The following is a 14,970-nucleotide window of genomic DNA, read 5'->3' as shown; positions in this document are numbered from 1 at the left end:
CATTGTGAACACCAAACAAAAACAGCTTTCATAAGAGCTTTGTTCCTGGATAAACTATGGGATGTGTTATTGTTTGCTTGAAATTATGTGTTCTGTAGGAAGATTCACAGAACTCTTCTGGTCCTTGAATCTCTCTGAAGATCCTATTGTTTTTTAGCTCTTGAAACAAAATGCTTATCAAGGAAACAACTGCCGACATTGAGCTGTCCCAGTAGTAGGTGGCTGAAAAGAAAACGCAGCCATGTGATGTGAGGAAGAAGAGCAATCACCGGTTTGTGTATTTTTACTGCTATCACAAGAGGAACTCGGAGGCCCCCACAGCCTCCCTGCGCTGCAGATGTGGAACTGAGATAGTCTGTGCCTCAGGAACCCTTGCTGCTGAGAAGACAGAGAGGATGTAGCCATAAAAGCTAGGTAAACATGAGGGGAGCATGTGAAACAACAAAAAAAGACATGGCTGAGCAGATATCTACATGCCCCGCTATTAATATCATCAGCAAGAGAAATCAGGGCCTATTAATCACCGGGAGAGGGGGATGGGGGGAAAAAAATCAATGGAAAATTTTGCTCTGAACTATTCATATGGGGAGTAGAAGGAAAACATTTCTCATCTTCAATCAAATATTCTGCTGACGAAAGAAAACACTAGATAGGAATATCATCTTGTTTCCATGGAACCCAACTTCTATTGCTGCTAGTTATACTACCTATTATCCAAAAATCATACTCTTCCCTTTCCAAACTTAATCCTCATCTATCCATAAATAATATGGTCAGACCAGTACTGAAACTGAGCTAACACTTTCTTTTTATTTGGCCCACTCTTCCCTAGAGACAGTAGGGCGTCTTCCGGAATTAAAGAAATTCAGCTCTGGTTTTGCTCCAATAACTGAATAAAAGTTTTGGAAAAGTAATAGCGGAAATAGCCTTTACATCATAACCACTGGCAAAAACAGGCACTGGTGACAAATTCAGAATATTTTTACAGATATTGCATCAAACAGGATTCTGATAAGTGGGAAAAGGAAAGAAGAAAACTGTAAAAGAATCCCATGTTTTAAATTGGCAAAAGATGCATTCTTATCTCTTGAGGAGGAGTGATGGCTTTGAACAAGCCTTAAAAAAGTACTTGACAACCAAGCTTATGTCCAATGGATGTGGCTGGCCCTGATCCATTCTTGGTTGCCAAGGAATCCCTATCAAACTTGACACTGAAGATGAATAAGAAGAGTCTTACCTTTCATTTACCCCTGCTTAAATGAAGAATAACTCTACACTCTGTAAGCAAACAAACATGCCTAAGTGCACATTGCTACAGCCTTTCATATTGTACTTGGTTTTTAGCAGCATGAGGCTGCATGGGCACGTACTGACCAAGGATGTAACGCTGTGAGAAGAGAAAGTGCTCTTTTTGGAATCACGCGTCCCTTCTGCAGTCACTGCCGCGCATCCATGTCAGATGGGGTGAGTGCAGCTCTAGGATGATGAAATCTTACAGGCACAGGCAGAGCCCAGGCAGATGGCAGCTGCCTTCCTTCCCCAGGGAAACTGCTCACTGTGTGATAGCGGGCTTCTAGGCAAGGGCTGACTTTTCCCCTGCTCAGGTCTTGTGCCATCCAAGTCACCTGTCACCCTGCCTCCGAGGCTGGTGAAAGTTCAGGCCTTCAGCCGAACGCAGAGTTCAGAAACACACTGTTCTTTATCATCTGCTCACGCATCATGCATGGCGAGGAGAAGGTAATGAGGCCAGTACTTCCTGCGTGCAGGGATACGCTTCAGAGTCCCTCTGGGTGAGCATAAACTGCTTTTTCCTCGATGGTTTTACAAACTGGTGGGCAAGCCCCAGCTGAACCCTTCCATGACAAATACAAACATGACAAGGCTTTTGCCCTAGGGACATTCAAATCATATTAAAAATATAGTAACCCAACATCCGATACTGATCTCAGATGGTCAGAATGAGCCTGAAAACTAGAAAATAACTCTGAAAGTAATTTCCAGTCTCAGACCTGTCTCCCCAAAATCCCATGAAAGCACATGAGATATTTCATTTGGAGTGAGGTGACACATCGCAGGTGGGGATACTGGGTGTGTTTCATAACATGCTGCCTGTAAGACAACGGTAGTTATTGCTAGACCCGAAATATGTTGGCTCCATCCAATAATAAAGATGTTTGATAGCCCCATGTTGCAGGAGATATGCCACTCAATGGGATACAGAGCACCTCTGGAAGTCCTATGAGCTACATACAGAAGATATCAGCTACACATGCAAATTATTTTTCTTTTTGACACCACTGCAATAGCATCTTATTTTTAATGTTCTGTCTATAAGTTTTACTCCTTCAGACCACTTGTTACTGCTTTAAACAAAATTTCAGCAACATAGCAACAAGAAAAAATTCTCAAGTAACTTTTTTTTTTTTTTTAAAAGAGCCTTGGAGGTAGTGGAAAAAGGCTCATTCTTTCCAAAACTATTAATGAAGAGCAATGTTTAGGGACATATTCAGGCAGCCTGATTGCTGTTTAATTCCAAGTCTACAAAAAGTTATTTGGAAACATTAGATGGAGTGACTAATCAAAATTTAGACCAAGTGAGACCAGCTCTAAGAAAACATGGCCTAAAAATAAGGTCTCAAGGGTCAGATCAGTTGAGACCAACTCTCCTATCCATCGTAGCTTTCCTGTGTGGCTGTGGCTTGTGTGTGCCTCAGTTCCAGGCAAAGAAAAGTACTTGTTTCTTTCCAATGACTGCTGGAAAGGATTAAAGACTACGAAGTAGTCAAATATTACAGAAGACAAGGGTTTGTATGAAAACCTAGGAAGTGATCTTACCTTTTCCCATGTGACATTTCCAGAGGTAGTGTTTCTGAGCAGCATCTTATATTCTGTCGCATACTGTGGGTAAGAAAAAAAAAATCAAATAAAACTACAATGTTTGCCAATCATCTAGCATTTCACAAGGAGAAGATTACTGTTAGGAAGACATTTTCTGGAGACCATACTATGGAGGCTAATGAGCTTGTCCTGAGCAAGAAAAGGCAGTGACAGCAAACGCAGCTCCTTCCCTATGTGGCAACAGAGAAGTGCTCTGTGATCTCCTGAGCTCCTAGGCTTGGACAGCAGCTGAGGAACTTCCCTTTCCTCCACCCTGCTGTTGCTCACACACCATGCTGTCGCACTAGCTCCTGCAGAAGGCAAGTGGCTGTTTCACTGTTAGAAATGGTGAGGCCACATTAAAATTGTTAGTAAAAATATCTAAAATCTAGGGCAACAGTTTACTTTGATAAATAAGCTAGACACCTTGCAAAAGCAGGGCACTTCTTTGGGCTTGTTTTCTTCAGATATAAAAATAGGAGAGAGAAAAGCTTATGTACTTGCCAATTACCTGGGACAACAGCAGCACAGAAGAAAGGAGGACTTCATTATTTCATCCTGAACATACAGAACCCTGACACTCGAGGTACCACAGAATACCTTTTTCTTAATTATATTTTTGTACTGCTCCTATTATTTTTATTTACAGCATATTGACTTGTACTGTATTATATATACACTCAAAGCTCCAAACTACATACCCAACGGTTTCCCAGCTAGCTCCTGCAAAGTGATAAGCAGCATGGCACAAAGCAGAGTTGCCATTGCTGCCCAACACAGCACCTGAAGTATAAAAGTTTAAAGGAAGTTTTTGGTGGAGGTACGAGACATAGGCTACAAAACATCTGCTTTTGTTTGAGGAGTATTTTTCAAAATCAAACCCTTTGCCAAGGAAGTTGTGTGTCTGATTACGTTAGGTGCTTTTAAAAAAGACCTACTATAAGTAAACTTTTGGTATTAACTTATTAACTTTTGGTATTTTCTACACCATCTTTCTAGTCGCCTCTCAAAAAAAGAGCAGTCACTTTTTCTGTCTGTGCACTGTACTCATGTCCAAAGTCCACACATATCTTACCGTTCGGAAAGCTGCAGCAACAAGGTTTGCAGGAAACAGGTTTCTGTAAAATATAAACAAGAAAATGAAATATTTCTTGTAGAACTTTTAAAACGAATGCACTAATGTTTTTCACTCTCAGAAACTCAATTCCTTTTGCAAAGGAAAGCATACTGGCATTTGTGAGATACGTACTACAGAAGATACTCTGGTAGCACGGAGCAGATGTCTCACCACATCTCCAGAGGTGTGAATGCCATCTTCTTCGGCTCACGTAAAAAGGTCCCTGCTCATCTGCCACACCTAACCATTTGGGTAGGGACACCAGAGGCAATGAGACATGCTGCTGCTTACACACACCCATCACCCAGTGGCTACAGAAACTGGCTTAGCCACACCAGCTGCAGCAACAGCTTATGGCCTCCAGGGTCGGGCAGATTTTTAACATTACTCATGTGATTACACTTTGCTCATAGCATCAACGTGAAGGACAATCCAATCAGCAAAATCTACTTAAGAGAACGGATTAACCCTTCAACACAAGGTCAGCTTCCCTGAACAGTGAGGTAAAGCAGAACAATGTCACGGGCCAGAGTTGTCTGTAAAGGGCTCAAGTGGTTAAACAGCACAGATGAAAGTAGGGGCAACTCATATGGAAAGCTGCAACATCTGAATTCGGTTGTGCCTTCATGCAGAAATGCAAATCGAGCACCAGTTTTGCACAGAGAGGATCGCATGCAAAATGACACACGCTTCTACTGGGCATCCAGTATATATGTGCATCTATGAAGAAACAAGGACAGGAAAAATGGTTAACTGGTTGATTTAAGGAAAATGCTGGTTCTTGTTGTATTTGATAGTTGTTGTTAACGCTACACTTCCTTTCTCCCCTTATGGTGGGCAAAGAGCATGTGTTTCCTTAGCAAAATGGCAGTTTTTTCTGTGTCAGAAAGCAAAATAGGAATAAAAGCTGAACTCTGGGGTAACAGCAGGACTCTAGTGGACAAGGGCAGGAAGGTTAGGGGTATGAACTGAAAATACTGCCAGCCAAATGCAAGAAGGAGGCACGAGAACTCTTATGGTACGGAAAAAAAAACCCACAACACTACAAAAAAAACACACCTTACCCAGAGCGAGTTAACTGTGGCAAAAAACATTTGTGTAGCTGCTCCCCATCCTTTGCTCCTTGCACTGCTCCAAGGAAGACTCAGGTACCTACAGGCTGTGTCCTCCTAACCTGCCCCCAGTTTTTGCCATAGTTACCATGGCAAACATGATTTTAAACCAGGCTTCTGGTTGTGATCATTCCACAGATGACACGGAAAGCATAAATCTGAACAACAGCAAGAAAACAGAGCAGCAGAGTCAAATCTTTGAAAGCAAGAGGGAGATTAAGATATGGCACAGGTAAGGACTCAGGCCTTTTCCATTGCATAGCCCCGCTATCCTGCCACACAGTGAGGGTTTTCCCACAGCCTTGACTGCAATTTAAAGTACATGGACCTTCACCAAACAAGTGGCTGCTGTGAACTACCTCAGTCTCTCTCTCTGTTGCATTATTTCAAGAGTTTTAGCAGGCAGTTGCAAAAGCCAAACTGCTGTAAGAATAATGTGGCTTCTGGAGTCTACATTCCACTGAGCATGAAAGAAACGGCAACTTTTTCTCCTTAAAATTTGACAATGCAGCTGGCTGTCTGAAAGCAGGAGAGCAAGCTTTAACCCTGCAGAGATGATTAGGAATTGGTCAAATAAGATCAACAGAACAGATAATGTGCATCAATTCTTGGACAGCTAGAACTCTCTGGTGGATGAAAACCTCATGTAAAGTAAAAGCAAACTTACTTTTATCAGGAGTAAAACATCACGTATATAAATGGGCTCAGCTCAGTGCACAGTTTTAACCAAAAAAAACCCAACACATTGTTGGGAAAATAAGAATATTTCTTTTCAGCTTTTCATAGCAGGGTGATTACTTTTTTAAAAAAGAATTGGCTGGATTTTGATGAAGCAAAGAGATTAAAAAAGGACTGAAAACCAACAAGAAATCAAATTAATTTTTTTTTTTTAAAATCAGCTTTTCCATCCTGACCAAACAAAGCCAAAGGAAGCAATTCCTAAAGCCTAAACAATACGGTTCTCCAATGTTTAAATGTGGCCAAGAAACCAAACCCTCTATAATTTACACAGTATGTCAGGCATGGGCCTCAGTAATTAAACACTAACTTAACTCCAAGCATATACTTAAAGCACATACTTGAGTGATGCCAGCAGCCCTGCTACAGCAAGGGGCAGGTTCTTGCTTCGGGTGTAAATAGCACTAAAGCTATTCAAACACAAGCATATAGGAGTCACTCTTTTTTATCCATGGAGCACTGGTCACAGGACCTGACTCCGAGGACAGCGAAGAGCATTTTTTACTATCTACCAAGTAAAAAATTGCAATCTTAACTCAGCAGCTCAAAAGGAGCTGTGTGTTTTGTTCAGTCCCACTTTAAGTATACCTGCTTGCAAAGTCCCAACAACACGTGAAATAATGTTTTGCTCCTCTTTGTTTCAAATCTTGAAGTTTAAGAACAAAACATGTCAGGTCACAAGAAGCAACCAACAAATAGATGTCTTACCTTAGAGGCACGAGTTCTGCACAGACTACATTGCTCACCTAAGATCAGTCAGCTTGCAAATTAAATTAAGCTTTAATAACGGGCGGGTCAGACTGCGGGTTTTTAGCTTAAGATGGATTTGTGCAAGAACACCACAGTAGTGCCTGAAAAAAACAGGTTGGGATGCCGCATGCTCCAGGGAGAAGCAAAAGCTGGCTGGTGACCTGCCTGGGCTCATCATGTGCTCGTGCCTGCAGGCTTTGCTCATCATGCGCAGCAAGGCAAAGTTCACCCACCACAGGAATCCAGACCCAGCTCTGTCCCTCTGTTCACTGTGTCCCCCAACCCAAGCGGAGGAGTCGCACGGGTAAGCGCAAACATCCCTCCTGTCCAAGTGAACCAGTAAACAGGAAAGCTAATGAGCTGGATAATTGGGCATGCAAATTAAATGCGGGTGTCTGCCAGTCAGTTTTACAACACAGACCAAATCTTTAGAAGGTTTTTTAGCTTTGAAAGCCCATACCAGATGTGAACATGAAGTTTAAAGAAATCACCACAGTTATATCACCGGATTGCTGACTACTGCTGCTGTTTCTAACATCCCCATCCCTGACACTGCTATCCCCCATGCTAGAGAACATGGTTGCCTTTTTGAAGCAGACACGGGCTATCGCAAGAGCACACTGCTGAGGAAACCTTGAGTCTGGGTGATAAGGAGCCCAGCACCAAGGTCTGGGACCAGGCAGCCTTGGCCCCGCGAGGCAGAAAGACAAAACTTGGTGTACGTGGCAAGAATAAGACGAGCCAGCGATGCATGACATTACAGCAGGGGTACAGACATGCACCCTGGGAGCTCCACTGCTGCCGGGACCTCGCTCCCCAGAGAGGGATGGATCATCCACGCACAGACCCAACGGCTCTGTGGTATAAAGGCGAAGTAGGTGGTACAGAGAGACTTTATTCCCCATGCCAAGAACCAGGCAGGAAGGTCTCTCTCTGCCTGTTGCAAGTCATGCAGACAGCCCAGAAAAAAATATATCAGAAATGTATCGGACAGCTGTCATAGGTGACAGCTGAGTCCTGGGGGTGAAGCAGCAGCTGGGCTGACCCAGGAAACCTCCACGTAATGTGAGAAAGCACGTCTCGGATCCTCTTAAAATAGGAACCAGAAAGCAGAAGCACCAGGGGCGGGAGTTTCAGGGGCTGAATACTGTACTCATTACACCATCTCCCCATGCACAGCCAGATAAATACAGCTTTCTCCTTTCTCCAATGAAACGCTGCTCCCACCAGGCAAGAAGGGACCATTACTGCCCTAACTGAACTTAGCAGGAAGGTGTCACTGTACTTTTGCTGTAACAGAAGTCTTTAGTTCAGCTGCAGCATCCGCTACTAGGAATCCTAGATGACTAAGGAAACCTAGAGCTGTAAAGGGAGCAAAAAGGGGCTGTAGCTCCCATTCTTCTCAATTTTGATACTACAGGCAAATTCCTCTCTTCCTTACCCTGTATCTTTCCACCAGCAGGATAAGGATGGCACAGGAACTCCTTCATTACATGTGTAAGGGATTATCATTAATAACTGTTTCTGAACGATTCTTTTGCTAGAGCTCTGCAAACAACTTTGCTCTGTGAGGAAAAGCATGAAGGGAAATCCAGGCAAGCAGAACGAAACCCTAAAATACTACGCATTCCTCTTGCATTGCTTCTTACAAAAAGGTTCCACTTCCAAGGCCAAAAACCTTGCTGTTGGAAAACATATTTTTGTGAGGAAATCTAGAAAAAATGTTCTGTTGCATTATCTCCTGTTTCACTTTTTTGTTTGGTTGTGGTTTTGTTGGTTTTTGGGTTTGTTTTTTTTTTTTTTTTTTTTTTTTTTCAATGAAGTGTTTTCAATGGTAGGAGTCCATTGACAGCAACTTTATTGCCATCTGTGGCAACCTGCCAGACACCAGTTTGGATTGCTCTTTTGTTTTTCTTTCTGTCCCAAGCTTTTCATTCAAGATCACACGATTTTTCTCATCTGCTGTTTGATATGTATGTGGATGCACAATACATGCCCTGAACATATACATATTTATGAGTGCTGTAACACAGAAAAACTTGAAAATGCGTTTACTTATAGCAGATATTTGTTACTTTTTTGCCTTAACAGTCAGGTCTGCATCTGTGTTGCTTGGAAAATAAAACATAACTGGGGGGAGTCAGTAGTAAAAGGTAATGAATATAAAGAACAAAAGAAAGGAACAGAAATGTTCAGAGACTTCCTAAAAAAGCCCCACCAGACAGTGCAGGCACATGAATGAAACAGTGGAATTCTTCCTACAAGAATCAGTCAGCAGTCGCTATACTTCAAGAAAGGATCCAGGCGCAGAAAACACAAGCAAAGGTGGACAGTAACATCTACTACTTTCCTTCTTCTGAGTACCCCGGAGTTAAGAGCTAGCCATACAGCTATGAAACCCAGTGGTTAGCCTATCTCGGGGACCTGCCGTTGGTGTAACTGCAGCTGTTCCCTGGCTACTTCTTATTCTATTTATCACTACCAAAGGTGGCACCTCACTCTCCTCTCCTAACAGTCAAGTTTTGCTCTCTTTCCACACTGGGATTTCAGAGACAGCTCTCATGGTTGCTCCTTTTTGGGTCACCCACTGGGAAGACCAAGGCTGTAAGAAGCAAGTGCTACTGGAGCCCGAGCAAGGGTCACCGCATGAGTGCTCTGCACCCCAAGGTCCACCCTGGCCCTCTGCTCTGCAGCTCAGCCAGCAAAATGCAACCGATGCTTCTCCCTATGCTCAGGTTCATGCCTGCCTTCCCTCCAGCTCCAAAGGCACTTGGAGCCAATGCACGGGCTTGCTGATGGCACTGTGGGTACTCCCTTTGGCAGCACAGCTGGTAACCTCTGGCAGAGAGACAGAAAGGGCAGTGAGGAGCAATAAAATTTAAATGGCTTTTGCAGACTTGCCTGGCAGCCTGAGAAACCCTGAGTTTACTGCTTAGGGCAGACACCTGGACCTCTGTGTACCCTTCCTATAAAAAGCAGATGATGCTACCACCTCTTTCCCTCCCCGGACTGTTAACAGCTAGAGCTGGATTAAAAAACAGAATTCTCTTCCCAAAGCCAATTCCACAGTTTCAAAAACATGTTTTCATCCCAAAATTGGGCAAAGAAAGCCTGTTCTAGATGTTTTTTCCTACTAAAAAAATATTGTAAAATATTCTGTTGAAATGTTCCTTTTTGATGAGTGAGATTTTCTACTCAAGCTTTTTGTATAAAATTACAGCAAAACATTGACCTCACTTAAAGGAAATGCCAGGATCACCCGCTGCTGGAAATTGCGACAGGATCAATAGGTTCCTGGGAAACTGTTTAATTTTATTGAATCAGCAAATATAAATCAGAGCTAAAACAAAACTCTGACCTTATCGAAACATGCAGTCTTGACAATTGCCTGTCAAAAATGTTAACAAATCAATAAATTCTTGCAAAACACTTGATCCTGATGTTTCAATCACTTTCCAACAAGCTATAGGTGGGCTGTGTTAGCTGGTGGCTGGAGTCACCTCTTTGTCACCACCTCTCTCTTCTTCACCTGTTTCTCACAGACTAGACACCCAGAGTGATCAGAACCAAGCTGGCTCTCTGCAATGTCACCTACCCAGGTGAGTGCTGAGCCCCAGAGGCCACCATATCACAGCTAGCCGCTTCCTGCACCTGCTACCCACTTCACAGCCAAGCTGACAAACACTCTTTATTTTCCATTGCTTTGCCTTCTCCACTGAACAAACGTGTAAGGGATGAAACCAGAAATTCTAAAATTTCCCTTCACTCTCCTTCTCTTCTGCTGGCACTCAGCCCTCTCCTATTTGGTACAACTGAGCTGCTCTCCATGCCAGATGCTCTGGAGAGGTTCACAAAGTCCACCTTCAGCTAAGAGCATGGGGAATAAGAGTGCCCTAGAGCCTGGCTTAATGCAAGAGACTGAAGTGGGTGCTTTGGAGAAGCCTGTCTTTATTCTTCGATATGGGACAGAGTTAAGGAAATCCAAGGTCCTCCTTGGGTTCAGAGCACACCCCACTTTTTGTTTGGTTTAAGCCACCAACCTTGTGGAAGCACCTCTGAACTCTTGATGGATCCCTCCCACCATCACTGAGCTGCAGACTCTCCCTGCCTTTGCCCATGCTCATCTTTAGGGAGCTCCAAAGAGCTGCCCACATGGAGATGAGATGGGCTATCAACATCCCTGCTGTGGGGCACAAAGGCATCTTCAGGACAGCTCTGCTGTCCCCACCCTGCCTCCTGGGGCAGGGGACAATATGTCTAAGCCCTAACCGTAGCCAAGCACACTGGAGGCTTGCCTCCTGCACTTGCCAGAAGGGAAACCAGGAAGGTGTACCAGCCAGAAGGCGGCAGACAAATTAGACCTGGAGGTTATGGTCAATGGATGAAATAAAACAGAGAAAGCCTTTTGGTTCACCAGTGAGTCATCATTCATCTGCTGCCAAAGCCCAAGACAAATCTCTTTTCCAGAAGTCATGTCTGCATGCATACATGCATGTTTGTGTGGAAGCATTAGACTTGGAAACAGAAAACCACGATGAAGAATTAAGCTGGCTTCCAGACATCGCTGCGACAATGGAAAGAGACATCTTTGCTCATTAACTAATACACTTCCCAAAAGCTGAAGGGATTTGCAGCCTGGAAAAGGATACCCTGTGTCATCCCTGCAGAATCCATGGCAAATACTGACTCACAGCTGTGATTTCCTCTTAGCTGTTTCTTCCTTGGGCCATGTTTTACATCTGCTTGCAGTGCTGTAGGGGGACTCAGTTTACCCATTTGCGCCTCATTTTTACCTTTTACCTAAAACTGAGCAGTGAAGCCTTGAAGGACACAGCCAGTCTTGTGACACAATTGAAAACAAAGTTTTCTTGCATCTAATAAAAAGTTTCATGAACAAAAGAGAGAAAAAGAAAAGAAAAGAGCAGGATGCTGCGAGACCCAAGCACATTGAAGGCAATGGCTTCCTCAAGGCCTCATTAACTGAAGATGAGGTTACTCTGGTACCTTCGACCACAGCAGGGACCAAGATCGATGCTCAAACCAGAACACCCACATTTTCAAGAAGAATTTTAAAAATAAAAAATTTAAAAAATAAGGCAGATGGAGAGAGATATTATTTCCAGAAAAATCACATAACTCACTCCATCCCTAGGTCTGTCAGGGATTTATGCTAAGACTGTGAGTTTTAGTGATGGCTGTGTCCAAACACATCTTTTCTGGATTGGATTTTGCTGTCACTGCTGTGACAACTGGACTGTCTGACAATGTGGTTGCAACAGCCCTTCCAAGAAAAAGCTGAATTCACAGCCCACTGTGGGAAAGTCCCCGGCCCCTCATTTCCCAAAAGGAAACCCCTCTGCAACCTGCGTGCTTTGCCCAAGTCTTATCCTTATGAGTGTTACTTTCGAGTTCAGGACTCAATCCCACCACCATTACAACCCCTTTGAAGATGAACTCTCCACTTGCATTTACAGACCAGAACAAGAAACAGCTTTCTGCTCCCACTTCACAGATGTTACCCATAGCCTGAAGCTTGCTGGAGCATCCTCGCCCCATTTCTCAGCCACATCCTACTCCGTGTTACATGGTGACACAGGAATGAAACACCAGCTACAGCACCACACCAGGACACACCTGGGGCAGCTACCGCTACAGTTGTCTTCCCAACTCTCCGGGTTGTGCTGACTCCTTTTTTTTGTAATTTTCCTTCACCTGCCTACACTTCCATTCAACTCCATGTCACCTTCACAGCCAGACCACCTACCCCCACTGTCCTGTTATTACTTCTTAACATGCTCTGACAGGAATTGTTGGTCCTTAAGAGAGGTGGGCTGAGGACACAAAGTACACAGCCTGCCAATGGGACAAAGCGGACTTACTTTCTGTCCAAAGGGAACATGTCTCTGGGGAGGAAAGGACATTAGCGTGGAGTTGTAAATACAGTTTTGGTTTTGTTTTTCATTTTTGTATGAACTCTTTTTATCTTTGTTGTCACATCTGTTTACCCAGACACAGTGAAAACGTTTCTCAGCTGAATAACTTAACTCATAAAAGCAAAGCAAGTGATCTGAATAAAAACCCCCCACTCAGTTTTGCAATTACGATATCTGCTAAGCACAACTCTCACGCCACTTCACTGGTACACAGGTCACCTCCCTTACTCTTCTGTTTGCATCCTGGTAACAACATCCTCCACCTCCAAAGCCATTCATCTTCCAGTGTTTCAGCAAACCTCCACACTTCCCGTTGATGCCCTATCACTTCCCATCCCTCCCTCAGTTACAGTCGCCGGGAGAGACACAGCTGCTGCTCTCAGCTTTTTTTTATTCCACTGCTTTTCTCAGGTGCCTGTAATATGCTTTTCCATGACTGCCCAACACTGCTCAGATGTGAATAAGTGGCAGAGCCAGACCTGGGATAACCTGGGAAAATACACCAGCAGTTCACATCTGGGGTTCTGCACCAAGATTCATCAAAGTACGGGAGACTGCAGTTGGAAATTGGATACTTAAAAAGCTGGCTGGATGTTTGCCTCATTCGTGTAAGTGTTCCTCTCTTATTGAAAGAGCTGGACAGATCTCAACAAGACACGGGCTCTGAGAAAAAAAGACGTTAATTCTACAACTTTGCAAGAAGGAGTAAGGATAAAACAAAAAGACTATGATCTGGTTAGAAGCGGAAGCCTTACTTCCAGGTATTTCTGTGGAATGCGAGTCTTGTCTTTGGAAGGTCCAGAGGTGGGATGGGAAGCTCATGAACATACAGGGTGTCCTCAGGCCAGGCTATGCTTAGGGCATGTCCTCAATGGAAATACAGGATTACATTTCCATGTCTGCATCTACAGGGTGGGGGGGCACTATAAGAGGTAGGTTGGCATTTGCGTGAGGAGACTGAGTCAAGGGTAGGGGAATAAAAGAAAAAGGTGCGTGTGAAGGATGGGGAAAGCTGCCCTGCCCTGCCTGCGAGACATGGGCAACAACAGGCAGCAGCGAAGTGGAAGGTGCCAGGAATTGCCATGCCTGCCCTACAGCGAACACGCAGGAGCCACTCTCTCTCCAGGTAGGACCAAAAACGGGCCCAGGCACCCAGAGCTCCCAGCAAGTCTCGACTCATCCTCACAGCCACCCAGCCAACATTAAAAATAAAGGCGGGGGTGGGGGGGAGACGTAGAGCACCACACAGCCCTATACCTGACCGGGCTTGTGGGTACCTGGGCAGAAAGCGGTGCCTCTGGAGCAAGCAGGAGTAAGATGAGGAGGGTGAAAAGAAGGAGGAGGAGGAGGAGGAGAAGCAGCATCCAGGAGGAGGATGAGGAGAAAAAGAAGGAGGAGGATGAGGAGGAGGGGGGAGGAAAGGGGGGTTCCCCCGCCGCTAGCTGCAGCGTGCAACACCGCCGAGTCTGTCATCATCCTCCGGCGGCGGCGGGGAGGGCGGGAAGGAGGAAGGCGGAGGAGGCGAGGGGGCGGGGGGGGCTCACCTGATGAGGTCGAGGAAGGAGTCCACCGTCTCCTTGCTGGTGGGCACGTCGCCCGACAGCCCCAGCCTGGGGTCGTTGAGGGCGGAGGCACCGGCGCCGGGGCGGATGATGAAGCCGAGGGCGACGGCGAGGCCGGAGGCCAGCAGCGTGGTGCCTAGGAAATAGGCGAGGGCGATGCCTCCCAGGCGGCCGAGAGAGCGGGTGTCCAGGCTGGCGGCGCCCGACACCAGGCTGCAGACCACCAGCGGCAGGATCACCATCCGCAGCATCCGCAGCAGCAGCTCCCCGGGGAAGGCCAGGTAGGCCACCTGCGCCGGGCCCAGCGACGCACGGCGCACGGCGGCGCCCAGAGCAACGCCGGCCACCACCCCGGACACCGTCAGCAGCACCAGCGCGTTACGCCGCAGGAAGCCCCGGCAGCCCCGCAGCCCACCCGCGCCGCCCCTCTCCTCCGCCGCGGCCGCCGCCGGTCCCTCGGCATGGCCGTTGCCCGCCTTCCCCTCAGCCGCCGCCGCCATCCCGCCCGCTCCGGCGGCACCTCGTGCCCCGCTGCCTCGCGAGCGACTGACGGATTGACTGACTGGCCGGCCCCGCCCCGCCGCGCGCCCCCGGGGAGGGGCGGGAGAGGGGCGGAGCCGGCCCCGCCCCGCGGGGGGCGGGGGGAAGGCGGGCCGGGGGGGTCGCCTCAGCGGCATGGCGGGTGGGGGGGGGTCCGGCGCGGCGGGCCCGCGGGCGGCGAGGGGGACCTGCCGTGTCCTCGGGCCCCCTCTTTGCCCCTTCAGGGTCCCCTCATTGTCCCAGAGCTCACGTATGTCCCCTCAGGGTCTCCCTCAGGGTCACAGAGCTCACACACATGTCTCCTCAGCAGTCCCCTCAGTGTCCCCACAGCTCATACGTGT

The 14,970-nt window shown here is 46.4% G+C and overlaps 1 protein-coding gene across 1 annotated transcript in view; it reads right to left on the bottom strand.

Moving 5' to 3' along the window:
* The window catches only part of SLC1A4 (solute carrier family 1 member 4), a 36,554-nt gene extending 21,932 nt beyond the window's left edge, over window positions 1-14,622 (bottom strand). The window contains exons 1-3 of the mRNA XM_054197230.1: window positions 14,072-14,622; window positions 3,953-3,995; window positions 2,836-2,898 (exon numbers count right to left, since the gene is read on the bottom strand). Of these exons, the coding sequence (XP_054053205.1) occupies window positions 2,836-2,898; window positions 3,953-3,995; window positions 14,072-14,589 (624 nt within the window). The 5' untranslated portion in view covers window positions 14,590-14,622. The remainder of the gene's footprint in view (window positions 1-2,835; window positions 2,899-3,952; window positions 3,996-14,071) is intronic.
* Window positions 14,623-14,970: the final 348 nt, after the last annotated feature.

This window comes from Rissa tridactyla, chromosome 3 (genome assembly GCF_028500815.1).
Source record: "Rissa tridactyla isolate bRisTri1 chromosome 3, bRisTri1.patW.cur.20221130, whole genome shotgun sequence".
In the NCBI taxonomy this organism is placed as follows: domain Eukaryota; kingdom Metazoa; phylum Chordata; class Aves; order Charadriiformes; family Laridae; genus Rissa; species Rissa tridactyla.
This window is presented reverse-complemented; position numbering and strand designations above follow the sequence as displayed.